General features: G+C 40.7%; 3 protein-coding genes across 3 annotated transcripts; 2 read left to right on the forward strand and 1 right to left on the reverse strand.

Moving 5' to 3' along the window:
* Positions 1-362: 362 nt before the first annotated feature.
* spata1 (spermatogenesis associated 1) lies at positions 363-8,639 on the forward strand. The gene is made up of 12 exons (XM_085775419.1): positions 363-671; positions 855-961; positions 1,830-1,947; positions 2,176-2,229; positions 3,318-3,780; positions 5,108-5,261; positions 6,612-6,672; positions 6,902-7,022; positions 7,110-7,232; positions 7,450-7,625; positions 8,052-8,150; positions 8,258-8,639. The coding sequence occupies exons 1-12, from the start codon at positions 612-614 to the stop codon at positions 8,405-8,407; spliced, it is 1,686 nt and encodes a 561-aa protein (XP_085631545.1). The 5' UTR covers positions 363-611; the 3' UTR covers positions 8,408-8,639.
* A 58-nt stretch (positions 8,640-8,697) lies between these two features.
* ctbs (chitobiase, di-N-acetyl-) lies at positions 8,698-13,090 on the reverse strand. The gene is made up of 7 exons (XM_085774528.1): positions 12,878-13,090; positions 10,861-10,999; positions 10,537-10,745; positions 10,261-10,432; positions 10,071-10,168; positions 9,782-9,943; positions 8,698-9,249 (listed from the first exon to the last, which is right to left on the reverse strand). Exons 1-7 carry the CDS (start codon positions 13,001-13,003, stop codon positions 9,061-9,063), a joined length of 1,095 nt encoding a protein of 364 aa, XP_085630654.1. The 5' UTR covers positions 13,004-13,090; the 3' UTR covers positions 8,698-9,060.
* Positions 13,091-16,247: 3,157 nt separating this feature from the next.
* LOC146988798 (vitellogenin-2-like) lies at positions 16,248-25,495 on the forward strand. Its single transcript, XM_085774520.1, has 34 exons — positions 16,248-16,373; positions 16,664-16,684; positions 16,829-16,980; positions 17,068-17,319; positions 17,407-17,568; positions 17,653-17,801; positions 17,906-18,056; positions 18,157-18,314; positions 18,405-18,570; positions 18,663-18,788; positions 18,868-19,086; positions 19,191-19,408; positions 19,493-19,590; positions 19,676-19,800; positions 19,937-20,038; positions 20,120-20,239; positions 20,325-20,511; positions 20,599-20,692; positions 20,815-21,000; positions 21,080-21,230; positions 21,320-21,536; positions 21,630-22,090; positions 22,178-22,222; positions 22,805-22,873; positions 22,949-23,155; positions 23,253-23,395; positions 23,605-23,743; positions 23,837-23,966; positions 24,066-24,249; positions 24,330-24,424; positions 24,536-24,630; positions 24,734-24,899; positions 25,040-25,201; positions 25,292-25,495. The coding sequence occupies exons 1-34, from the start codon at positions 16,250-16,252 to the stop codon at positions 25,402-25,404; spliced, it is 5,187 nt and encodes a 1,728-aa protein (XP_085630646.1). The 5' UTR covers positions 16,248-16,249; the 3' UTR covers positions 25,405-25,495.
* Positions 25,496-25,684: the final 189 nt, after the last annotated feature.

Below are 25,684 nucleotides of genomic sequence, written 5' to 3' on the forward strand. Positions count from 1 at the left end.
ATTGCGGCATCTAGTGTCGAAAGTGCGTAAACACCAACCATAGACTAAAACACAGACCACCGAACAAACCGTGACTTTTATCAACATAACAAGTAACAGTAATACCAACAATGAGGCAGGAGTTGTACAAGTAGTCAAATTATGTATTTTTGTGATTGAAACATACATTTAACTGGCATTTTATCACTATAGCTTGTGAAAAATCAGATCTATAATAGAAATCTGTCATTTACAGCGAGATTTTTTTTTTTTGTAAGTCCAACTAATGATGTAAGAATGAACATCAAATCAAACATGATTGTATAATTAATGAATAAAAAATGAACGCACCCTGCAGAGCAGTGTCAGCTCTCACAGAGGAGTTCCCTCTCTTTCCTGCAGTTGTCATCATCAGCACCAGAGCAACCACTGCTGGCACTCTCATAAAAGAAACTCCACTGGAGGTGCTGCTGACTGTGTTTGATTACAGCAGATTGTTACTTAGCAGTCAACGCCTTCACCAGAAAAAAAGAAAAGAAGAAAAAGGGCTTCCTGAGATTAAACCTCACAGATTTCTGTTACTAGATGTTTTCTCTGCTGCTTCTCCTTATGCCTGAGCTGCACTGACAGACATGGAGCTGTCTTGTGAGTCTGTGAGGTACCCAGAGGACAGAAGACCGGCCAGTTGCAAGGTATGAAGAGGAACTTTTCAGTCTTTAAATTTAATTCAATTTATTGTGAATGTGATTCTTTGTTTTTTATTGTTATGTTAGCTGTTTTTTACCTTACACTGCAGAGGATGCACCTCAATTTTATTGTTGACATTAAAGTATAGATTATTATGTTACGTTTTCAGCTGTGTTTTGTGTGTCTAGTTTGTGGAGCTCCATGTGCTGTATGTACCAGATGACCAGTGGAATGTGAAGCTCAATAAAGTCCCTGCTGAAGCCATAGAGAGCTTCATATCTGCAGGCTTCATCAGGTGAAACATTTGTCATTTTGTTCATGGTGTCCAATTCAGAGACAGAAAACATTATGGATAAATATATACAAACAGCATAAACTGTGCATTATGTATATTTTGTGCATTTTAAAGCAGAAGTAAGTGATATATTTGTGTTAATATAAGTCTTAAATAGTTATATCTTCCGACAGCAATCACTTACATAGAGTGTTTGGACTGAAACACGGGTCTGTCAGTCACTCTGCTCTGCTCTGAGCCGAGGAGAAAACTTTTATCGTATCCTACAGTTTTTATCCAATGAGGAGAGAGAACGGCATGCAGGGCTGTGTGTGCAGCCAAGGAACGCCGTGAATGTGGCGACGTAGGGACGAGGACTGTTATGGTGCGTTCAAGGAAACTCGTATTTTTCCGACCGTGAAATGGTACCAGTTCGATCTGGTACGAGTTCACGGGTCAGAAGTTACGAGTGGCCGTTATAGTGACTTTCACCGGTAAAACAGGTCGGAAAAACACGAGTGGGTTGCCTGGAACGCTACAAAGTCGTAAGTTGTGACTTGAAGCTGTAATTTACGATTTCAAAAGCCTGCCTGGAACGCAGCATTAGCGAAAACGACCGGACCACTTACTTCTGCTTTAAGTGTAATTTATTATGTCATGCAACATGTATGCAAAACTGAAGCAAGTAGGCTATGCTACTTTTTCTCTCAGTAAATACAATGAGTCACTAAAGCTGACTAAAAAACTCACAAACTAACTTTTATGCAGCTTCCTCCATGTGTCTGCACATTAAAAGAATTGTAAAAGATATTAGTTACAACTTTGTGAGCACATTGTTGTGTGACAGTTCAGTTATCTAAAACATTGTTATCACTGTGTTGTTATATAGGGTTTATCCTGATACCACTCTGAAAACCCTGAGGAGCGAGCTGGGCGCTCTTCTTGGCACAAAGAGGAGCATCAACAAATTCTCCTTCCTCAAGTGTGTGGGCCGCAGTCTGGCACTGGTGAGTGCACTTTTTCTATAGCTGGTTGTGTCACACCGGACAGACAATATAGAGAGAGACACAATGCAGACAGTTTGATTAACAAGGTCACTATTCAGGCTGTTACACTAAAGGGTGTAAAACATGTGTGTGAGAGAGACAGACACAGAAAGAGAGAGGGGCAGAGAGTGATCATTTTTGTTTTTACTGCCATGACTCTGATACCAACAAAATTCTTTGCTGTTTCAGGTTAAAAGCAAACAGGAAAGGGACCTGAAAGTGAAAACATTCGCTCCACCGTATGTATGTAGAATTCACGTTCAACCCATGTTCCTCTAGAATTAGTGATTTTTTTAAAATTTTATCTCAGCATGGTACACCATTGACTAGAAAATTAAATATGACACTTTCTTACATCCTCAGTAAGATTTGGCCTCTTTGGTAATAAAACAACCAAAATGTCCTGAAAGACTGCAGGTTGTATGTTGCTGCAGTGCCATATAAAAGGGACACATCTACTTGCATACAACCAGGGCCGGCCCTAGGATTTTGGTGGCCCCCTAAACAAGGTTTTTGTTTGTGGCCCTGCACTCTAAGCACAAACACCAAATCACTGGTTAAAACTGAATACAGACGTGTTTATGCCCTCTGAGGTTTGAGGCCATTTTCTCGACTTTTACATATTTTCTTAAATTTATCTTTTTAAGATGCTTGCAGATGTAACAATAGGTACTCAAGTGTTTTATGTCTAAATATTAGAACCTCCGCTGTAAGCACACTGAGGTCAATTTGTCCTAGAGCACTGAATAAAGAAATAATTTAGGCCAAATGCTGGAAATTTGAGGTCTGCTTTTTGAAAAATTTCAAATCCCTTGTGAAAACACACCTTCAGTCATGAGAATGAACTGTTTTGGTGCTTGAAATAGGATATGAATACAGTAATAGATAAGTGTAGAAAAACAAGTCTAAAATGAAATTTTGTAAGATTGCTTTTTGAGCACAAATGTTGTCATTCTGCCGTTCTGTTTTCACCAAACGTCTCAAATGTGAGATAAAAGAAGCTGAATATTGACTTCAAATTACATATAAAGCTCATAGCGTGCACATGCAGACCTCAGGATGTTTAAATGACTTGAATGAACCCCCCACCTAACGGCTGTGGCCCTAAACAACCGCATAGAGTGTTTATGCCAGGGGCCGGCCCTGCATACAACCTTAGTTTGTCATAGCTACTCTGTTTTCTTTTCAAAAAATTTGACATCATGACTATGTCAGTGAGTCTTTGTATGTGCCGTGTTACTGTAAGTCTAATTTAAATATTAGGCCTGTAGCTCTGTACTGTATCCTCTGTTAATCTTGAGCTCTGCTCTTGTTGTCCCATGTGGGTGCAGGCGCCACAGCCAGAGCTTTACCTCCTGTCCACCGTGGAGAGCGACAGCAGTGTTTGCTCCCGGTCTCTCACCCCAGACACCAGCAGCAGCTCCCCAGACCACACGTCCTATTTCCACCCTCCCAAGACATGCAGCAGCCTGCCAACAGGGACAAAGGAGCCTGTTAAATTCCCCCTTATCCCCCAGTGTTCTCAGCAGTCACCTCCCACCCCCAGCCTGGAGGAGGAGGAGGAGGAGGAGGAAGACGATGAAGAGGAGGAGGAGGAGGAGGAGGAGGAGGAAGATGAGGAGGAGGAGGAGGAAGATGAGGTAGATGAAGAGCAGAGGTACAGTTCTTCAGAGAGAGATGGAGAAAATGATGAGGAAGCTCTGTCCTCCAACAAGCCAGAGTGGGCAGAAAAGGCGTCTTGTCCAAGGAAGACTCAGACTCACAGGGCACAACAGCCTGTTTCATTCAATAAAGGTAAAAAATTTTTTTTAAAGGTGTACAGAAAAGAAAACTGAATTTGAGCCCACTCTGGATCATAAAATTAATGTAATAACTCATCTTTCAGACGATGTAGGCCAAACTTTGTGCAAAATTCTATTTTTGAGTAAATCCGGGATGAAAGTGAGGTTTTTTTTTTTCGCATTGGATAATGCAGGCGCACGGATTATACGTCAGCCTGTACACGATTCATCAGCCACTGATATTGGATCCGTAATCCGTCATTCAAACGTGTGACACACACTCACGGAGCTCGGTCTCGCCCCAAGCTTTGAATATCCCGCCCGACCAGTCAAATTCGTTTTCCTTACTCGGGTAAACTCGTGTTGCAGCTCGTGACAACTCGGCGCGACAAACAGGTCAAACGGCCATTTCTGTACACCTTTAAGTACAATACACAAATAATGCACTGAGGTACTGTAGGGCTGCATAATCTAGTTCTGCCTCTTATAACAAGGCACTACTGATGTTTACTATGTTTTAGAAAAGATTTTGTTCCAAAATCTCAGCTAAAAGCATTTTGGCTAAATATTAATAGCCTACCAAAGAAATTAAAAATGTGAAAATAAATTGCAAAGAACTCAGTCTGATTCCCATTTTGCAAAAGTGAATATCAGACACAAAATAGTGTTTCATCACAGTTATAAACAATGCAGCTTTTTATTGATGTATTTTTTTAGTACTAGTAAAAATATTTCAAGATTTCTCATTATTTGCTTGTTTGTTGCTCTATATAATTATAGTTTTACACAGATGTGAAGCTTAGGTTAGGTTAGGTTAGGTTAGTTTATTGGTCTCCACCAGGGAGAAATTTGTCGCGGAAACAGGGAACATGTTGCATACATTAAAAAAAACACATACAGTGCAAAAAGAACATCAAGTTAAAAGACTGGTGGAGTAAACAGACCACACTGGACAATCCTGCACATGCAGCAAGCTGATGTGAACGTCATTCACATGCATCCACACCGCTACACTAACTGTAATCATAAATATACATTCATATCAGCATCACATAACCTCAAACATACATTAATCCATTCACTCACATATGTCCATAATTTGAGTCATCATAATACATTCATTTCCATATACACATAGCCTATGTTCGTATACATAGACAGAAACATCACAATCATTTCCTGCTGTTGAGAAGCTTAGTTGATACAGGCACAAAGGAATGTTTGTATCGATTGTGCCTGCACAAAGGAAGCCTATATCTCTTTCCAGAGTTCAGGGGAGTATATTCACTATTCAGCACATGAGAACTATCTGTTAAAATGGCATTTGCCTGTCACCTCAGCAGCTGATTTAGCTCAGGTGAAGGAGCTGCAACAAAAACCACAAACCACCTGCAGGAAGAAGAAACAATACCACAGAGGAAGCAAAGGAGCCAGAGATTCAGGAGTGGCGGAGTCCCTGGAGGACAGAGACTCGGGTTTCTCCCACACAGACAGGTACCACGAGCAAATAGCATCACCAGGGCTGTTGTATAGGGGAGAAAGGTGATGATAATTCTAGGGGCCCAGCGCCCAGTGGGGTCCATAAAAAACCCCAGTAGTCTAATCTTTGTATGACTGATTTATTCTGCGTAAGACCCTGACTAATACTCATAGTACACTGTAAAAACTCAACATCTTTCCAAGAATATTTGTCTCATTTCTTGTCCAAATGTCTCGTTTCTAGTCAAAACTAATCTCTTTCCACATAAAATAAGACTCATTACCTAAAAATTAACTTGTTTTTTTTTTTTTTTAGATAATTTTCACTTAAATTCATAATAAATAGAAAAATCTGCCAGTGAAAGTAAGTTTTTTGTGCTTGTAATAAGAAAGAAAAACTTGCCCCACTATCAGATTTTTTCTACTTATTCCAAGTGAAAATATGCTTGAAAGAAGTAAAAAGTGTCTAAAAACAAGCTACTTTTAATATGATGTGTCTTATTTTAAAGCAGATATCAGTGGCACGGCCGTTTCGGCTAATGCTGTGTTCAAGGCAGGCTTTTGAAACCGTAAGTTACAGCTTCAAGTCACAACTACGACTTGGTAGCGTTCCAGGTAACCCGTAGCTCGTGTTTTTACCGTCCTGTTGTCTGTGAAAGTTCCCTATAACGGCCACTCGTAACTTCCGACCCGTGAACTCGTACCAGATCGAACTGGTATGACTTCACAGGAAGGAAAAACACAAAGTACGAGTTTCCTTGAACGCACCATGAGTTAGCAGCCCCCGCCCTTGTCAGGCATCAATTGGTCCTCGTGCTACGTCACCACATTCACGCGCATCCCTTGGCTGCACACACAGCCCTTCATGCCGTTCTCTCCCCTCATTGGATAACACTTGTATCCCACAAGGAAAATTTTCTCCTCGGGTTACAGCAGAGCAGAGTGACGGAGAGACTCGTGTTTAGGCTGAAATACTTCATGTAAGTGATTGCTGACGGAAAATAGGACTATTTAGGACTTATATTAACAAAAACATTCCACTGATATCTGCTTTAAGTATAATGAGATTTGTTTTGACTAGAAATTACATTTTGACTAGAAATAAGACAAATATTCTTGCTAAAATACTTGAGTTTTTGCTGCATTAGCATCAAAACAAAGAAGGCTAAATAAAAAACGATAATACATACGTAGTCTAAGAAAAAAAAGGAAAAGTTAGGGGGAGGGGCCCACTTTAGTATTCTTTAAGGGGGCCCAGAATTCCTAGCAACGGCCCTGAGCATCACTGTGCATTATATTGATACTCTGCAGCGAGTATAGCGCTACTATGGCTATGGCTTCTCCTCTGAATGTGTGTCTCTGCAGGCCTGGGAATTCAAAAGATGCACATAGACTGAAGTCCATCAGGAGTAAACCAACAACAGGGGTAATATATGGCATTACTATAACACAGCATGTCCGGGCACATTTTCCTCATCCTTTCTCATTGAAATCAATCTGTGAAAAGTGTTTGTTTTTTTTACAAGCTTTAAAACAAGCAGGAAGTAAACAGGTTGTTTGGTGAAGTGATAAGTCCACATTCCTCTGCCAGCAGGTGTTTTTTGCAGAGTGTGTGAGGTCCTCAAATAAAGACTCGTGTTGTTGTCTGTGTTAAGGTGACAGAGAGTCCAGCTGTGTTGTCTCGGCCTGTTCGTTGTACCTCTCCACCTCCAGGTCCAGACTGGGCCTCGGTCGCCCGTAAAACTGCTGCATCTCCAGGCTTTCAGACAACGACGAGTAGGCTAAGTCATCAGAGTGTAATGAGAATTGATGATTGATCATTCTTCTTTTTAGACAGCTGACATGGTTTATTCCTGACAGGAGAAGAGCTGATTGAAGAAATCAATCTGGTGAAGGAAGAGAGAAAGCAGCTGGAGTGGACGAGACAGGAGCTGCTACGAAAGGGGAAAGATTTATTGGCCCAAAACAGGCACAGGAGGAACCAAGGTGGGCACAAAATACTGTTAAATTAAATTTTTATGAAGATTTTATTAAGGATTTGACATTATTTGCAGCAGTTTTGTTTTTATATCTTGTATCTTCATATATTGAAGGATAACAATACCACAAAACCTCTGCCAGAAGACTCACATTGGGCAGTAGGAAGACACCAAAGTTAAATTTGTCAAATTCTGCTCCTTTTTTCTTACCCTTCAATGTGAAGCACGCGATAGCTGGAAAAAGAAATATTTTGAAACCAAGAAGGCCACAGCACCACTAGAGGACAACCTGAGAAACCTACGACAAGAGTTGGAGACGTTTTACAACAAACTCCTGCACCAGCTCCAGGCCAGAGATAACCGAGGAAAGCCAAGACGCCAAGGCAGGTCTTCCATCAAGGTAACAGCTATTTAACCTTGAGTTTGACTGTTTTTATTTATTCTGGGTTTGCCCTTTTATTTTCCATAGTTATTGTGTAAAAATCGAAGATGACCTCCGGGGTCGGGATTAAAAATTCTTGGCTGCACGAAAGTATCATAATGGAAGTGGCTACAGCCAGATGCTCCAATAAAGAAAGACTGGACTGTACTTACTTATCAACAAAATCAAATGTGAAACTGACCTGTACAATTAGACTATGATATGATGTTTTATGGGATTGAAATATCAATAAAGACTTTCTTTCTATTATTTGCCTGGTGTGCCTAATAGCGAGAACTGGGGGATGGTGTTTGGTTAAAACATTTTCTCATAACATGTCTTACCTAGAGCATTTGTTGGCCTAAAACCACAAAATATGTGAAAATGAAATATCTTTGATTTCAGAATGAGCTCATCATTCAGATCATGACAGAGAGCTATGAGATTGACAACCTGAAGAGGAAGCTAGAAGATGCTAAGATGAAACTGATAACAGAGATAAAGGTGATTGATGAATGACTTGATGTTTGAGGAAATTTTGCTTGTTGATATCAGTGTATCGTAAATGTACATTCACTAGTTGTTTTGTTTTTGTTTTTATGAATGTGTAGTTGAGGAAACAGGCTGCCACAGAGCTGAGGGCCCTGAAGGCTGAGCTGGCCCAGAAGAAAAGCCAGTCGTCTCCTCCTGTGCCCGCACCTTCTCTAGGTTTTAGAAACACCGCGCGGAACAGACCACAAGTTCAAAACACTGCTATCTAATTCAGTGTGTACAGGACTATGCACAAGACTGTTGTCAGGTCTTAACTCTGCTGGAACAGATACGTTTTGTTATGTTATAATGTTTCAGGAAAGGGATTTAAAATGTTGATTTTTAGTTGGGGTACTTTAATGTGTGTTTTTTTGTGCTTTTTCCACAATTTATCATAAAGTCATGTCATTTTAAGTTGTCAGATTTGTTCACAACATTGATATTATTGACCTTCAACCTCATTCTTCTCAGGGGCTGGTAAGAAGAAAATCAAATGTTTAAAGAACTTCTTCATTTTAAATGTTTATCAGAAAATATTTTATTTATGAAAAATATACAAGCGCACAATTTCAACAAGCTCAACATTGGTCAATCAAAAATACTGTGTGTGTGTGTGTGTAAAACATGTGAAAAAAGATTGGTTGTCTATTTCAGAGAATCACAGTTATTTCTGTTGGCGCAGAGGAATGTCTGAGACGTTACTTCATTCAAAGACAACGGCAATAAAAGCCACAATAAACTCTGAAGTGCAAGTATGCATCCCTGAACTCAGAGGGAAGTCCCGCCCCGTTACTGCTACAAAGGGATATATTGACTTAGCAACAAAACAGAAGCGGGCTCAGGGGCGGTGTCAATTTCTGCAGCACCGTTGCGTGTATCCCAGCTAGCATCCCAACAGAGCATTCCACATCAATGCGGTCTGCTCCCTGGCGACCGGCTCATCGCTGTAGTCCAAGATGTTCCCGTTCCACATGCCAATGCCCCTCAAACCTTTAGATTTCACGGCGTCTGCCTTTGGACAGATACTCTGCGGGTCATCATACCAAACCTGATGGATCTGTCCTTGCTGGTCCTGAATAAAAGAATTACAGAAGCGAAAAAAAAGAAAAGAAAAGAGAATTGATGATGGCACAACCTTGTGGAGGAAGCAAAAGGATTTTAGACCCAACAAGAAGGCATTCACCAAGAAGAGGCGATTAGTTTTGTTTGAGGAAATGACAGTGGGGTGGCTCGGGTGGACGCCACCATCTAGATAAACAGCCTTTGCCTCAAACGCCTGCCTGATTTGTTGAGTCGTAACTTATTAGGACTAAGGAGAGGTGGAGTAGTTGAAGCTCAAACTTGGCAGAAAGACAAATCATTCTTAAATTGGGGGCCCACTTTGCAAACAATAAAACACCTAACCCAAACTGGACAAGTAAAAGTGTTAAGGATTCATGATAGATGGGTTTGTTCAAAACCAGCACAACAGAGACATATTTTAACTTGAGCTCCATATGCCATTTTACGCCTGTTAAATCCTACAGTCCCAACTTTCAAACCGCAGACTAATTGAATTTTGAATGGACTTGAAGTCCTTGAAATTTAAAATAAAGATCACGCACCTTGTAATTGAAGTAGGGAGCCTGCTGCTTGTTGTCCCACATCCTGCCAGTCAACGAGCTGTTGACTTGCGTCATGATCCACTTGTATGTTTTCTGTTTTCCAGCTGCATCGCTGCAGGGAGCTCCGCGGAAAGGAACTTGGGCTATTGAGCATATTCCCTCCTGTCATGGGAAAAGACATGAAGGGATGTCTGTGTTTTACCTTTCAGATAGAGCAATTTACAACAACGAAATAAGTGGTTATAGCAGAAGTTGTGCAGATTTCAATTCATTTTGAACAACATCTCACCTGGGAAAGGTTAAGGCATGGGTAGTCATAGCCGTACCATGGCAGTCCCATCACGAGCTTCTTTGGATCGATCCCCAGATTCAAATACTGGTCATAAGCTTAAAAGAAAGAAAGAAAGAAACAGTTCATACACCGGAGATGAGTAGTTAAACAATCTGACCATTCATTGCCATACGAATTGACAACAAACCTTCTAGTGTTTGAGAGAGCGATGCATTTGCCATTGCGATACAGTCCCCCATGATCTGACTCTGCTCATCGTAGGACATGACAAACAGCAGGTCACAGGACTCAGCGATGGTGACGTAATCATAACAACGCTTGTCGATGCATTTCGGTGACCAGGCAACGTCGAATGAGACCTAGAGATCAGAGTATATAGAATAAACGTGACAGATATGTGAAGATGTGATGGGTTTTTAAAAAAAAATAAATGTATCGTTCAGGGTAGGTCGGCTTGGAAAACCTGAGATCCCGGCAAATGCTGGTGGAAAGCCTCAGTGGTCTCTTTGACTAGGCTTGTCAAAGCATGATACTCCGGTGAGCCCTCTTCCACAGCCTGTTCAATGTCGATGTTGATCCCATCCATGAACTGACTTTTGGCCAAGTTGACTTTCTCTGTTATCCATGCTGTCCTGTTACCTTGGTCCACAATGTAAGACAGGGGGACGTCCCCTGTTTGCACCAACAAGGAAAGACAGAAAGCAAGGTCAATGTACTGTATTACTGAATATCAATACGTCACTTTACTCAACCACATCCACTCTTATTACAGTGAAAGTCGTCTTACCTTTGAGGACTACACGGGCTCCTTTGGAGTGAGCGTGACACATGAGCTCGGCATCATATTTCCCAAATGTCGCCACAGTCGTCACCATGCTCCAGTTGTAGGATTTCCAAGTCTTTCCACCCACATCAAACACAAACACCTGAAAATAGCAACCACACACACACACACACACATTACACTGTTTTCATTCTACTCAATTAGTGTCCCTTCAATTGTTTAGAGGTTTTCTTTATCAGTAAATAACCCCCTGGACAGCCACTGCACTGTTTTCCTAATTGCAGCTGATGTGCTCACAGAGAGGCTGCAACTTCCCACAACTTTCACTGTATAGATTATTTATTTCTAATGATCAAGCAGCTGCAAACCGACAAATAAAAACTAGTTTTATTTGCACTGACATATAGGTAATTTTCAAAGGAAATTGAGATCAGCGTCTTCATCTACAGGTGTAAAAAATATAATTCATTATACGCTATGTAGTTGGACTAAGTGTTTGACAGGTCAAATGGTTATTACAGAAACACTGACAACTGCCCAGCTACAAATGGGATCTTTTTGTGATCTGATGATATGTGAGTAACAGGAAGACAGAAGTCCTGAAGAAGCCAAGTGTTCCCAGAAGCAGAACTGTGCCAAACACTGCACAAACACACTTTGTTCACAAAGAGGAACAACAGCTTCAAACTGAAACTTACAATAGAAACTACAGTTTAAAAAAAGGCTCAACAACACAGTTTATGACAGTTCCTTCTTCCTGTCTCGGTACCGTAGAAGGGTGGCAACCTCTTACTGATTAAGTGTCTCTTTCTAAAAGAATTTTCCATTATAAATGTTTTTTTTCTCATACTGACTACTCAGTCATCCCATTTAATTTAAAACATTGAGCTGACCTTGACTGTTTTTTTTTGTTTTGTTTTTTAATATGGTGATTGTCTTTAGTTAGCCTATAACCATAAAAGTAAAAATCACAACACATGGTTTACACTCAGAGGTTTGTATTTGCTTCTTCTATATTCTGACCAGTAGATGTCATACTTTTAATATGAAACATCAGGAAATTGACCTTTTATCAAGACTCGCGGTCACCACCATCACCATGTTAAATCCTATATTACGTCCTAATGTCAACATACACCCAGGGCCGTTGCTAGGAATTCTGGGCCCCCTTAAAGAATACTAAAGTGGGCCCCTCCCCCTAACTTTTCCTTTTTTTTTCTTAGACTACGTATGTATTATCATTTTTTATTTAGCCTTCTTTGTTTTGATGCTAATGCAGCATTACACTGCAAAAACTCAAGTATCTTAGCAAGAATATTTGTCTTATTTCTAGTCAAAATGTAATTTCTAGTCAAAACAAATCTCATTATACTTAAAATAAGACACATCATATTAAAAGTAGCTTGTTTTTAGACACTTTTTACTTCTTTCAAGCATATTTTCACTTGGAATAAGTAGAAAAAATCTGATAGTGGAGCAAGTTTTTCTTCCTTATTACAAGCACAAAAAACTTACTTTCACTGGCAGATTTTTCTATTTATTATGAATTTAAGTGAAAATTTTAATTGGAAAGAGATTAGTTTTGACTAGAAATGAGACATTTGGACAAGAAATAAGACAAATATTCTTGGAAAGATGTTGAGTTTTTACAGTGTACTATGAGTATTAGTCAGGGTCTTACGCAGAATAAATCAGTCATACAAAGATTAGACTACTGGGGTTTTTTATGGACCCCACTGGGCGCTGGGCCCCTAGACTTATCATCACCTTTCTCCCCTATACAACGGCCCTGCATACACCTGTCAATTGTTAGTTCAAGCAACAATTGTCACGGCTGTCGAGCATAAGGCTACTTGTCTGTTTACATCGTCACCGACGCGTCTTTTAACTTTTACGCGCTGGTCAGCAGTGGCGGTGACGGTCTGTGCTGCTGAGCTGAGGCTGGACAGTAAACAGGTTGGAGCGGGTTGTGTTGTGTTTGCTGGTCAACAAGCTGCTGCAGTGAGTGAAGTTGAACTACCTCAAAGTCTCTCTCCCTGTGGATCTGCCGACACAGCTCTGGCCTCTGGCACGGACACACGACAGCCCCGCAGACCGCGACGAGCACTGACAGCAACACCGACACCGACACCACGAACCACTTCATTTCAGCAGAGAGATTTATTAGAAACAGGAAGGACCCAGTGTGGAGCGAGTGACAGGACAGACCGAGTGAAGATTGACGTAAAATCACGTTACTATTATGGCTGTGTATGTAGCCTACGGAATGTGACATGGGACAAACTTCATACAGTCGACTTTGCGCACAAACGAGAAATAATGCAGTAAATAAAACGTCAAACGGCAAAAAGTTAGTCATTATTGTTGTTGTGAAGTTATTGTTGTTCTCCTTCTTCTTGTTCATGTTCTTGTTCTTGTTATTTGAAATTTGGAAATGTAGGCTACAACTAGAGAATGCATTTCCTGAAGGAAATACGGGTGAATGCTGAAAGCTGGAAGCTGAATGAGCTGAATAAATTGTTGAAACTATGCTGAATTAAGTTAAGAAACTGCTGAAGAAATCTTGAAGAGATGAAATGATGTATGAAGAATATGAAATGGTTTGAAATTACTTGAATTGTTGAAGATCAGTATGAAGAAATTGAAAGTCTGAAGTCTACTCAGATTTACTTAAAACTGACAGTTTGAAAACATTTTTGAACCATTACTAATGTAGATTAAACAATATCTGAATAGTAAAAGTAGAAGATGAAAGATGGAGGATGTATGAAATGGATGGTAAAAAATGGTTATGGCTGTATGTAGCCTACGGAATGTGACATGGGACAAACTTCATACAGTCGACTTTTGCGCACAAACGAGAAATAATGCAGTAGCCTAAATAAAACGTCAAACGACAAAAAGTTTGTCATTATTGTTGTTGTTGTTTATTTATTTGTTTATTTATTTTCACATATCAAAGTTAAAAAAAAAAGATATAACATATAAAATCCAAAACAATGTGAAGGGGAATGCCAAAAAACCCTCCAGGGCCTTGTAGGGTGGAGTTCTCCGACTACAGTTCTAAGCTAATGAGCATACATTTGTGAGGTACAAAAGTCGTTCATAATAAATACAAAAATGGTTTAACATGATTTAACATTGTACAATGCAATACAAAAAGCTTGATAAACATATGATAAGAAATATAAAATAATCACAGTTTAGATAGGCAGACCATGTGGAAAGTATTGACTGGTTAGCAGGAGAGACTTTAGTGCTCTCCTAAATTGTTGTAAAGATAAATAAAATAAAAATGTACAGGTAATAAATTCCATATTCTTGGTCCACGATAAAGTATACAGAACTGTGATTGAGAGGTAGTACAGCAATATTGGGTTCTAAGGTGACAAGAGTTACGTGTGGAATAGGTGTGGAATAACAAATAAACCAATCTGAAGATGATTCACTTGATAAACACTGAGGATACCCGACTGAAAGAATAGAGGCTGTGAAGAATGTCTTTGATAAGCACAGCTTATTATTCTTACTGCTCTTTTCTGAAGCTGGTATATGGGCTTGAGCTTAGTTGTGAAATTGTTGTTGTTGTTCTTCTTGTTCATGTTCTTGTTCTTGTTATTTGAAATTTGGAAATGTAGGCTACACAATAAGGTTAAATAGCTGCACATATAGGAGCACAATGACATATAGGCTATGCTTTTGACAGCCAAATACAATATATTTGATGATTACACACACTGTATACCCATATTAAACAATAATGCCAAGAAATCAGTTTCTCTATTTTATAAATATAAACTCAGTCTCTCTTCTCTTTCAACCAGTTTCAAAAAATACAGTATGGTGAAGAAGGTAATTTGAGTCATAGATTCCAGTGGAGCCAACAGTCAAATAAATAAAGACGGGTTTATTTGAATCCTCTGCCCAAATGTCACTGTGTCACTGCTCTGCCTCTGTAAGTTGCAGCTGGATGATGCAATGAGGTGAACTTTCACCTGTGCCAACCTGACCCAAAACAACTGACCCAACTTGTTCTAGACAGTGACATGTGCACTACGGCTCACTACAGCATCACAAGCTATCTTTGGTATGCAGCAGCACTGTTTCAGGTATCATGATACACATCTTATTTCCTCCAGTGGGCTAATATTATTGAACACACAGTTTTATATATTAGGCTATTAAAGGTTGAAAAATTTAAAAGCTTACAGTGTGACATGCCATTTGTCATGAGCAAAAGGACTTCACAACACTTAAAAGAACATACAACTTTTTTTCTCCTTTTTTAATTTTATTTCCAGCAACAAAGCATTAAAAACATTTCAGTGTTGTGAAATAAATGTGCCTTACACCTTTATGGGTCATAAACCATCTCCTTTAGACTTAGTTTTTATGTCAGCCCAGATGTTTTCATAAAACATTAGTCTACTTACGTATGTGTAGAAATGTTTTTTTTAATGATATTCATGACTGAAGAAGAACAAGTAGAAGGAGAAGGAGAAGAAGCTTTAGGCTAATGGCAGCTGTCATTTCTGGCCTGCTTGCAATGTGTTCTTCTAACCCAGAGCATTTGAATGACATGTTTGGGCAATCAAAATTTAGTGCAAAATATTGAAAAAACAAAATTTGATAGCTTTAATAAAGGGTGCGTTGTTTCAAATATGTTTTGTGTGTTTTGTTTTGTTTTGTTTTATTTTAACCAAAACTGAGTACTACACACTTGGTCAGTAAAAAAATTGGTCAGTGCAACAAATCACCATAAGATGTTAAGAAGTATTAATTAGGTTCAATGGGCTTTGTATTTTTGAATCCATTTTAGAAAATAGTGGATAGAAAATGCTGAATTGTTGACTTGGGACGTTTAGCAGTTCAATGAGCAAGTTGACAGGACTGTGACAAAATTACAGGTCAGGACAGAATGACATTTGATTGAAAGATTGGTGCTTTCCTATGTTTGCGCAACTGAAAACAATTCATAGCATTACAGAAAAATGAGTGCCAATTATAATAATTTATGTTAGTGTCAGCCAATAGATGCAACTGAACTGTAACACTTATCACAAGCGTGATTAAGTGATATTAACAACAAGACTTCAAGACTTCAATAAAATTGCAAATAGCACTCGTGGTTATGGTGAAACTGATGTTGAACTATTTTATTTATGTATAAAGAAATCATGTTATTGTAAAATGTCATCACACTGTAGACACTAGTCCTCAATCCATATTGAATGTGCGATGCCACAAGAGAAAAACATTGTTGAATTTGGGATGGAGGCTGATTGTGCCATATGAGCCAAGAGTCAGGTTAAAATGACTTGTACATCTGTGACATTTTGTTTGCCTAATACTGGGAATGGGACTGTCATTGACGGTGAAAGCTGATTAGTTAATGATACACTTCGATGGGCATTCAGTCAGCAAAAATAGGCTTTATAAGGAAGCCTCTGGAGGCTCTTGGTCACATCCACCAGCCATGAGGGTGTTAGTGCTAGCTCTTGCTGTGGCCCTGGCAGGCAAGTCCTTATTTATTTAAAAATGTATACTTTAAAAAAAAAAATTAAGTTAAATTTAACTTCGTTTTTGGAAATTTGTTGAATGAGATACTATTGCAAATATGATGATGAGCCACAATTTGGTTATCATATAGAAACATTTTTTACACTGTCTTGCAAGTTGAATGTAGTTTTTAAAAATTGGATTAAAAAACAACAAAAAATGTAAACTGAACATCTCACATTAAAAATGAAAAATCATATTGTATTTGTACTTTATTAACACCAAATAACATGTTCTTATTTTGCAGCCGGCAACCTTGTCAGCTTTGGTAAGTTTTTGTTTTTTTTAACTTCACATGTCATATGTGCAATTATTTAATGGACAACAGTTTTAATTCATGGCATGTACCTGGTTTTCTTGATTATCCTGTCTCATATATCTCATCAGAAATAATATTTCAATATTATTGCAGCCCCAGAGTTTGCAACTGGAAAGACCTACGTGTACAAATATGAAGCATTTCTCATGGGCGGCCTGCCTGAGGAGGGTCTGGCACGGGCTGGAGTGAAGATCCGCAGCAAAGTATTGATCCATGCAGCAGCTGCCGACACCTTAATACTGAAGGTAAAGACCAACACACCTTTACAGTGATAGCATAATCACTCTGTCTTATGTTCTCCTTTCATTCAACCTGTTTCTTTTTTCTCTCAGCTTGTTGACCCTGAAATCTTTGAGTACAGTGGCATCTGGCCCAAAGATGCTTTCATCCCAGCCACCAAACTCACCTCAGCCCTGGCTGCTCAGCTCTTGACACCCATCAAGTTTGAGTACGCTAACGGTCTTGTGGGCAGAGTGTTTGCACCAGCTGGCATCTCTGCAACTGTGCTGAACATCTACAGGGGAATCCTCAACATCTTCCAGCTGAACATCAAGAAGACCCACAATGTCTATGACCTGCAAGAGGTATAGCTAAAATACTCTTTAGATTTTCACCCACAAAATGCCACAATATTTAAACTAACAAACCACATTTTGACTTGTATCAACTAGCCTGGAGCACAGGGAGTCTGCAAGACCCACTATGTCATCAGTGAAGACACCAAGGCTGATCGCATTCTTCTGAGCAAGACCAAGGACCTGAACCATTGTCAGGAGAGAATCGTTAAGGATATTGGCTTGGCTTACACTGAGAAACGCACCGACTGCGAGGCTGTAAGTGCAATTTCCCTAACACTTCCTGTCCTCTAATACAATGCAGCGGGTGTGACAATGCTGTGGGTCTTGTTGTTCATGCAGAAAGAAAAGACGCTGAAGGGAGCCGCTGTCTTTAACTACGTCATGAAGCCAGCAGCCACAGGTGCCATCATCTTGGAAGCAACTGCTACAGAGCTGATACAGTTTTCTCCTTTCAACATCTTGAATGGCGCTGCACAAATGGAGGCTAAGTATGTTGTTTGTATTACAAAGGAGAAAGCAGTATTGCAGCTACTGTTCTTTGCACTTAGTGTCACAAATTGCACAGTAAATGAGTGTTTATGTGTACTCACAGGCAAATCCTGACCTTCGTTGAGACTGAGAGGACACCAGTGGAGCCCATCAGAGCTGAATATCTTCACCGTGGATCCCTGCAGTATGAGTTTGGCAGCGAGCTTCTCCAGACACCCATCCAGCTTGTGAGGATCAGCAACGCAGAGGCTCAGGTACTTATACTACAGGCAATGTTCCCTATTTTGACCAGATATTTCTGGCGTCCATCCTGTACTTGCAAACTTTAATGGGAAACATATTCTTTCCTGTCAGATTGTTGAGGTTCTGAACCACCTGGTGACCTTCAATGTGGCCAAGGTTCATGAAGATGCCCCTCTGAAGTTTATCGAGCTCATTCAGCTGCTGCGTGTGGCCAGATTTGAGACTATTGAGGCTCTCTGGGCTCAATTCAAAGTTAGACCTGATCACAGGTAATTATAGCTTTCGATCAAAAAAGAGTCGATCAAATGCAGCAGCAACAACAACAACAAAAAGATACAATATTTTTTAATTTGTCTTAGGCACTGGATCATGAATGCTGTCCCTGCCATTGGTACTCACGTTGCTCTGAAGTTCCTTAAAGAGAAGTTCTTGGTTGGTGAGCTGACAATTCCTGAGTTTGCACAAGCTCTGGTGGCATCTGTGCATATGGTGACAGCCGATCTGGAGGCCATCAAGCTTGCTGAAGTAAGAGGAGTTTTAAAAAGGTCTTGTGTGTTTTCAATAATATGAGAAGATGGACAATCAGTAATCAGTCCTTTATTTTCACCACTCCAAAGGGGCTTGCAATGCACCACAAGGTCCAAGAAAATGCTGTCCTGCGTGAGATCGCCATGTTGGGCTATGGCACCCTGGTTGCCAAATTCTGTGTAGAGAACCCAACTTGCCCAGCTGAGTTTGTGAGGGTATGTATCATTTCTGGATGTGTCTTATATAACTCAAATCCAGTTACAACATGGATGACACAAATGTTTTTCTGTTCAGCCCATCCATGATCTGGTTGTCGAGGCTGTTGCCCAAGGTAAAATCGATGAGCTCATCATTGCTCTCAAAGTTCTGGGTAATGCTGGACATCCTGCTAGCCTTAAACCAATCATGAAGCTTCTCCCTGGCTTTGGAAGTGCTGCTGCTAGTCTGCCACTCAGAGTTCACATCGATGCTGTTCTGGCCCTGAGGAACATCGCAAAGAAAGAGCCCAAGATGGTGAGACTAGATATACTGAAGATATACTAAAAGTAAATACACTTCAAACCCATCGTGTAATGTACATGCGTATTTTGTTTATAATACTCATCTTTGTAAATTAGATCCAAGAAATGGCTGTTCAGCTGTTCATGGACCAGGCTCTACACCCTGAACTCCGCATGGTTGCTGCTATTGTGATGTTTGAGACTAAGCTGCCCATGGGTTTGGTGACCACTCTTGCTGACGCTGTCCTGAAAGAGAAAAATCTGCAGGTCGCCAGCTTTGTCTACTCTTACATGAAGGCCATGACCAAGAACACCATTCCTGACTTTGCCCCAGTGTAAGACTCTGAATATATAAATTTGCTATATATTTAAACCTTTTTGCACCTGCAATCTCACATATTCCGATGTTTGACTTTCAGGGCTGCAGCCTGCAATGTTGCTGTGAGGATCCTAAGCCCCAAATTTGACAGACTGAGCTACCGCTTCAGCAGAGCCCTCTACCTTGATGCCTACCACAGTAAGAGAATAATAGATGAATAATTTAGCACTATAGATGTCAGATTAAGCCATGTGGTTTGACGGTTCTTGACTCTTCCCTGCAGGCCCTTGGATGATGGGTGCTGCTGCCAGTGCTTTCTACATCAACGATGCTGCAACTGTTTTGCCCAGAGCCATGGTGGCCAAAGCTCGCACATACATCGCTGGAGTTTATGCTGATGTTCTTGAGGTATGACGATTACGTCTTGTTAACATAATGAAAAATTTGTCAGTGTCTTAGGGTGACTTCATTTTAAAGGAGCAAGTCTCTCTTCTTAAATGATACACTGATATACAAAAGACAAGTTATATTTTCACCTTTTCAGGTTGGAGTAAGAACTGAGGGAGTTCAGGAGGCCCTTCTGAAGATCCACGAGGCCCCTGAGAATGCTGACAGGCTGACCAAGATGAGACAAGTCATGAAGGCTGTAAGTGCAAGGGATAATTCAGATCCTAAAACATGTAATCAAAGAGCATTTTATTTCAATTTACTGGTGTCCTCCTAACAGCTTTCTGAGTGGAGGGCTCACCCCTCAAGCCAGCCCCTGGCCTCAATGTATGTGAAGTTCTTTGGACAGGAGATTGCTTTTGCCAACATTGACAAGGCTATTGTTGACCAGATTATTGAGGTACAGCATTGTCGACTGTCCACATACAGTATGATATATTTTGAACTGCAAAGCTGTTGTCTCATAAGCCATTCTGTCTTTACAGGTGGCCTCTGGGCCTGCAGTTTACGCTCATGGCAGGATGGCTTTCGATGCTCTGCTGTCTGGTTTTGCACTGCACTATGCTAAACCAATGCTGGTCGCTGAGATCCGTCGCATACTTCCCACTGCTGTTGGTTTGCCCATGGAGCTGAGCTTCTATACTGCTGCTGTGGCTGTTGCATCTGTTGAATGTATGTACCACTTGTGTATTTTAACTGACCTGAGCTAAAATGTAATATTGTTTCCAACTGATACTAAAAATGTGGTATTTTTCATAGTCCAAGCCACCGTGACACCTCCACTGCCTGAGAATTTCCATGCCTCCCAGCTTCTGAAGTCTGACATTAACATGAGAGCTGCAATTGCTCCCAGGTAAACTGATTGTAGCTCACTTGAACAAGCTTATTTGTTTACCAAAATCTTGACTGTCATCCAAAACAAAAGTAAATGTGTCACTCAGGGAAATCACTGTCTGTATTCTCTGTCCCTTGTAGTGTTTCCATGTACACCTATGCAGTTATGGGCGTGAACACTGCTTTCCTCCAGGCTGTCCTGGTGTCAAGAGCCAAAGTTCACACAATTATTCCTGCAAAGATGGAAGCAAGAATTGACATGATCAAGGGCAACTTCAAGCTCCAGTTCCTGCCAGTTCAGGGCATTGATAAGATTGCATCTGCACTGTATGTTCTCCCCAAGTAAAATATATTATCTGGCTTTGAGATTCTGTTCGCTCAGAAGTACTTTTCCTTTCTCCAACAGTGTTGAGACTTTAGCTGTTGCAAGAAATGTGGAAGATCTCACAGCCGCCAAGATCACACCAATGATTCCAGCTGCGGCTGCAGTACAGCTGTCAGCACAGACATTCACCTCAAAGGCTTCTAGGTTGGCATCCACTCTGGCTGGTGGCATGGTGAGTTTGATTCACTGAAAGCCTTTTTTCAACATGAAATCCTACACTATTCCAAAAATAATTAGGTAACCTCTATTTTGGTTTTTCAGTCAGCATCATCTGAAATCATCTCTGTTGACCTGCCCCAAAAAATTGCCAACGCACTGAAACTGCCCAAGGCGTTCGAGAAGAAAATGTGTGCTGCCATTGAAACCTTTGGAATAAAGGCCTGCACTGAGATTGAGTCTCGCAATGCTGCCTTCATCAGAGACTGCCCGCTCTATGCCATTGTTGGAAAACATGCCATCATGGTTGAAGTTGCTCCAGGCAAGTGAAAAGAAAGACTTTAAATAACTGATGAAAGTAATCCTATAAAAAGTTGCAAAAAATAAATGTGTCAACTTTTTTATTTGATTGCAGCTGCTGGACCAGTCATCGAGAAGATTGAAGTTGAGATTCAGGTTGGAGATAAAGCAGCAGAAAAGATCATCAAAGTGATTAACATGAGCGAGGAAGAGGAAATTCTTGAGGACAAGAACGTCCTGATGAAACTCAAGAAAATCTTGGTTCCTGGTCTGAAGAACAGAACATCATCTTCCTCCAGCTCCAGCAGCTCTCGCTCCAGCGTCTCCTCCTCTGCATCATCCAAGTCTTCCTCCAGCTCTTCCTCCCGCCGCAAGAGCAAAATGGTTGACATGGATGCCACCATTACCAAGACATCAAGGAGAGTGAGCACCCGCTCCAGCAGTTCCTCCAGCAGCAGATCAAGCAAGAGTTCAAGAAGCTCCTCAAGCCTCCGCAGCGCTTCAAGCAGCCGTTCATCTAAACTTTCCAGCCACTCTTCCAGCTCCAGCTCCTCCAGGTCCAGCTCCCTGTCCAAGGTGAGGGACAACTTCACTGCTGACATTTAAATACAATATAATCAAAGTATATGTGCAGGAATTAATCTGCTAATTTTTCTTTTGCAGCAAGAACTGTACGACATCACCTTTATCAAGAACCACATCCACCAGGTAATTATTAGATTGTGTTGTGAAGAGCATGTCACAGCCGAACAATGTACTTTCCCGCGACCCTTTTTAGTCATTTTAAAACCAGCTCATTAGCAATGCACCTCTGGAGGGTGGGCGGAGACTGCGCTGCTTTGCACCCGCCCAGCCACCTCCTCACACCCCACCCCCCGCTACAGATTCAGCGCGTTTAGTGTCAAACTTCACACTGGGATTCAATCCCAGACTGGAACATAGTCCTTGCTCACAGTGCAAGCTGCTCTACCAGGTGAGCTATACCTGTTATACCTGGACAACTAGACCGAGCTGCCAACCCTTTCACCTCTGAGCCAGATGCAGAGTGGGGCGGGAGCTTGTAGCACTAGTGCCCTAGTCTCCCTGAAATGGCCAGTTTGCGTCTGCCATTGGTTCACAGCAATTTGAAGGCAGAAAAACTCAGAAATGCAATTTTGCACTTCCTTTTCTGCTGATATGTGCTCTAACACAAGAAAAATGCCACAAGAACATGTGAAAAGCACGAAAAACACGATTTTCATGGGAGGGGGTCTTTAAGCAGACTAAATGTGTCATTTTCTGTGATTTCAGCATGCCATCTCCACAGCCCGTGGCACCAGCAAGAGCAGTGCCTACAGCTTTGAAACCATTTACAACAAGGTAAGCCCTCAAACACCAAGAAGAGTCAAAAAATCTAAACTTTGATTAACATCAATCTCTGGTTTGCACATTCAGGCCAAGTACCTCGCCAACTCTGTCACTCCTGCTGTGACTGTTCTGATCCGTGCTGTGAGAGCCGACCACAAGGTTCAGGGATACCAGATTGCTGCTTACTTTGACAAAGCCACTGCTAGACTGCAGGTTATCTTTGCCAACCTGGCTGAGAATGACCACTGGAGAATCTGTGCTGATGGTGTGATGCTGAGCTACCATAAGTTGATGGTAAAAAAAAAATTTTTTAAAAAGATTTTGGTGACATGAACCAAGCTGAAATAATGATGAAAACTTGACATTAACTTTAACTTTAAATTTCTCACAGGCCAAGGTTGCCTGGGGTATTGAATGCAAGCAATACGAGACTGAGGTCACAGCTGAAACTGGCCTTGTGGGTCCGGAGCCTGCATTCCGCGTGAAGATGACCTGGGACAAACTTCCAGGGAGCATGAAGCGCTACGCCAAGGAGTAATATCACAAGCTAATACACATTTTCAAATATTCAGTGTGTCTAAGTAATGAACCCCATGAAACCCAGAGGTTATTGAAAATGCTTGAAAATCATAAGATATCCTCAATATGGCAATGTGTGGGAATTTCATACTTTCTTATTTCCTACATTAAATTTGATACCTCTTTAAAACATTCAATATTTAATTAACTTTACATCTGTCTAGGATCTCTGAGTACATCTCCCGTTTTGCTGAGGAGGCTGGAGTACGCCTGGCAAAGGTCAAGAATATTAAAAAACAGATCAAACTGACTGTGGCTGTTGCTACCGAGACAACCCTGAATGTGGTAATGAAGACACCAAAGGTATGGTTTTATTCCCCATTATTATAACAGAAAATGTATTTGTCACAAATTGTCACTCAAACTGTATATTATGTTTTAATTTGAAATTACCAGAGGACCATTTACAAACTTGGAGTGGGTCTCCCTGTTTCACTGCCACTTGGAGAGACTGCTACTGAGCTGCAAACATACCAGGACAACTGGGCTGAGAAGATCTCCTACATGGTCACCAAGGCTCATGCAGGTGAAAACATTTAAGTAGCAGGCTTCATATTTTTCATAGCTGAATTTTAAAACTGATCTGTACATAGCTTACTCATTGTTTTTTTGTTTTGTTTTTCAGCTGAGTGCACCATGATCAAAGACACCTTGGTGACATTCAACAAGAGGAAGTTCAAGAATGAGGTGCCCCACTCTTGCTACCAGGTTCTGGCTCAGGATTGTACCTCGGAGCTCAAGTTCATAGTTCTGCTCAAGAAGGACCAAACAATGGAACAACAGCAGATCAATGTGAAGATTTCAAACATGTAAGAACAGCTAGTACTTAAACTGTTGCAACAGTCCATAAAAGATAAAGAATAATTCTAGTTAAAATTATTTTCAACAGTGACATCGACATGTATCCAAAGGACAACACTATCATGGTGAAGATTAATGGAGTGGAGATTCCTATCAGCAATCTGCCATACCAGCATCCTTCAGGTTCTTTGTTTTATTTAATCAAACTGAGCTCTAAATTTAAATGATTCAGTTTGTTGAAAGTTTTTTTTTTTTTTAAATCACACATTTACACTTATCTGCATTTATTTTTAGACAAAATTCAGATCAGGCGGAAAGGTGAGGGCATTGCTGTCCATGCTCCTAGCCATGGTCTCCAGGAGATCTACTTTGATCTGAACGCACTTAAGGTGAAATAACAAAACTTGCTTTGTGACCTTTTTAGATTATAACTTTTTATTAATAGTTCAAATGCAGTCATGCAAACACTAAACTGTTTGAGTGTTTCTTCAGGTTAAAGTTGCAGACTGGATGAGAGGACAGACCTGTGGACTCTGCGGAAAGGCTGATGGGGAAATCAGGCAGGAGTTCCGCACACCCAACGAGCGAGTGTCCAAGAACGCCATAAGCTATGCTCACTCCTGGGTTATGCCTGGAAAAAGCTGTCGCGATGCCTCTGGTACTATACTTGAAATCTACATGATAAACACAAACACATTCCAAACCATACAAACAGTCAACAAACAATGAGTATTAGACTTGGATTTTAACTCCCTTGGTTTAACATAGTGCTTACCTTCATGTCCTACCCTTTTCCAGAGTGTTACATGAACCTTGAATCTGTGAAGCTGGAGAAGCAGATGATCCTCCACGGTCAAGAGTCCAAATGCTACTCTGTTGAGCCTGTGCTGCGCTGCCTGCCCGGCTGCATGCCAGTGAGGACGACCACTGTCACTGTTGGCTTCCACTGCCTCTCCATTGGTGAGTCTGCAAGAAATAGGGTCACAAAACTGAGTTATAACATATCTTTCTGGAGCCTAACTGTTTTACTCTTTCCACTTTCCACTGCAGATTCTAACCTGAATCGCTCTGAGGGTCTAAGCAACATCTATCAGAAGAGCATTGACCTTCATGAAACAGCAGAAGCTCACATGGCCTGTCGTTGCACTGCTCAGTGTGCTTAATCTCATTGTCTACACTCATATTATGTTTTAGTCCTAATTAAAACTGCATGAAATGTAAACTTTTTGAAAATAAATGGCAAAGCACGTGAAACAGTTTTGTCTGGAATTTGTTACAAATGCAGCTGCTATACAGATAACTTCTGGAAAAAAATCCTTCAAGAGACCATTCACCCCAAGAATCCAGTATCATACATGAACTCAAACACAGAATGATTAAATAAATAAATAAACATATAAATAAGAAATATTCTGAATCAACATACATGAATGAGGGAAGAAG

The sequence above is a fragment of the Trachurus japonicus genome, chromosome 4 (genome assembly GCF_045865225.1).
Source record: "Trachurus japonicus isolate A0001 chromosome 4, Traja_1.0".
NCBI classification, from domain to species: Eukaryota; Metazoa; Chordata; class Actinopteri; order Carangiformes; family Carangidae; genus Trachurus; species Trachurus japonicus.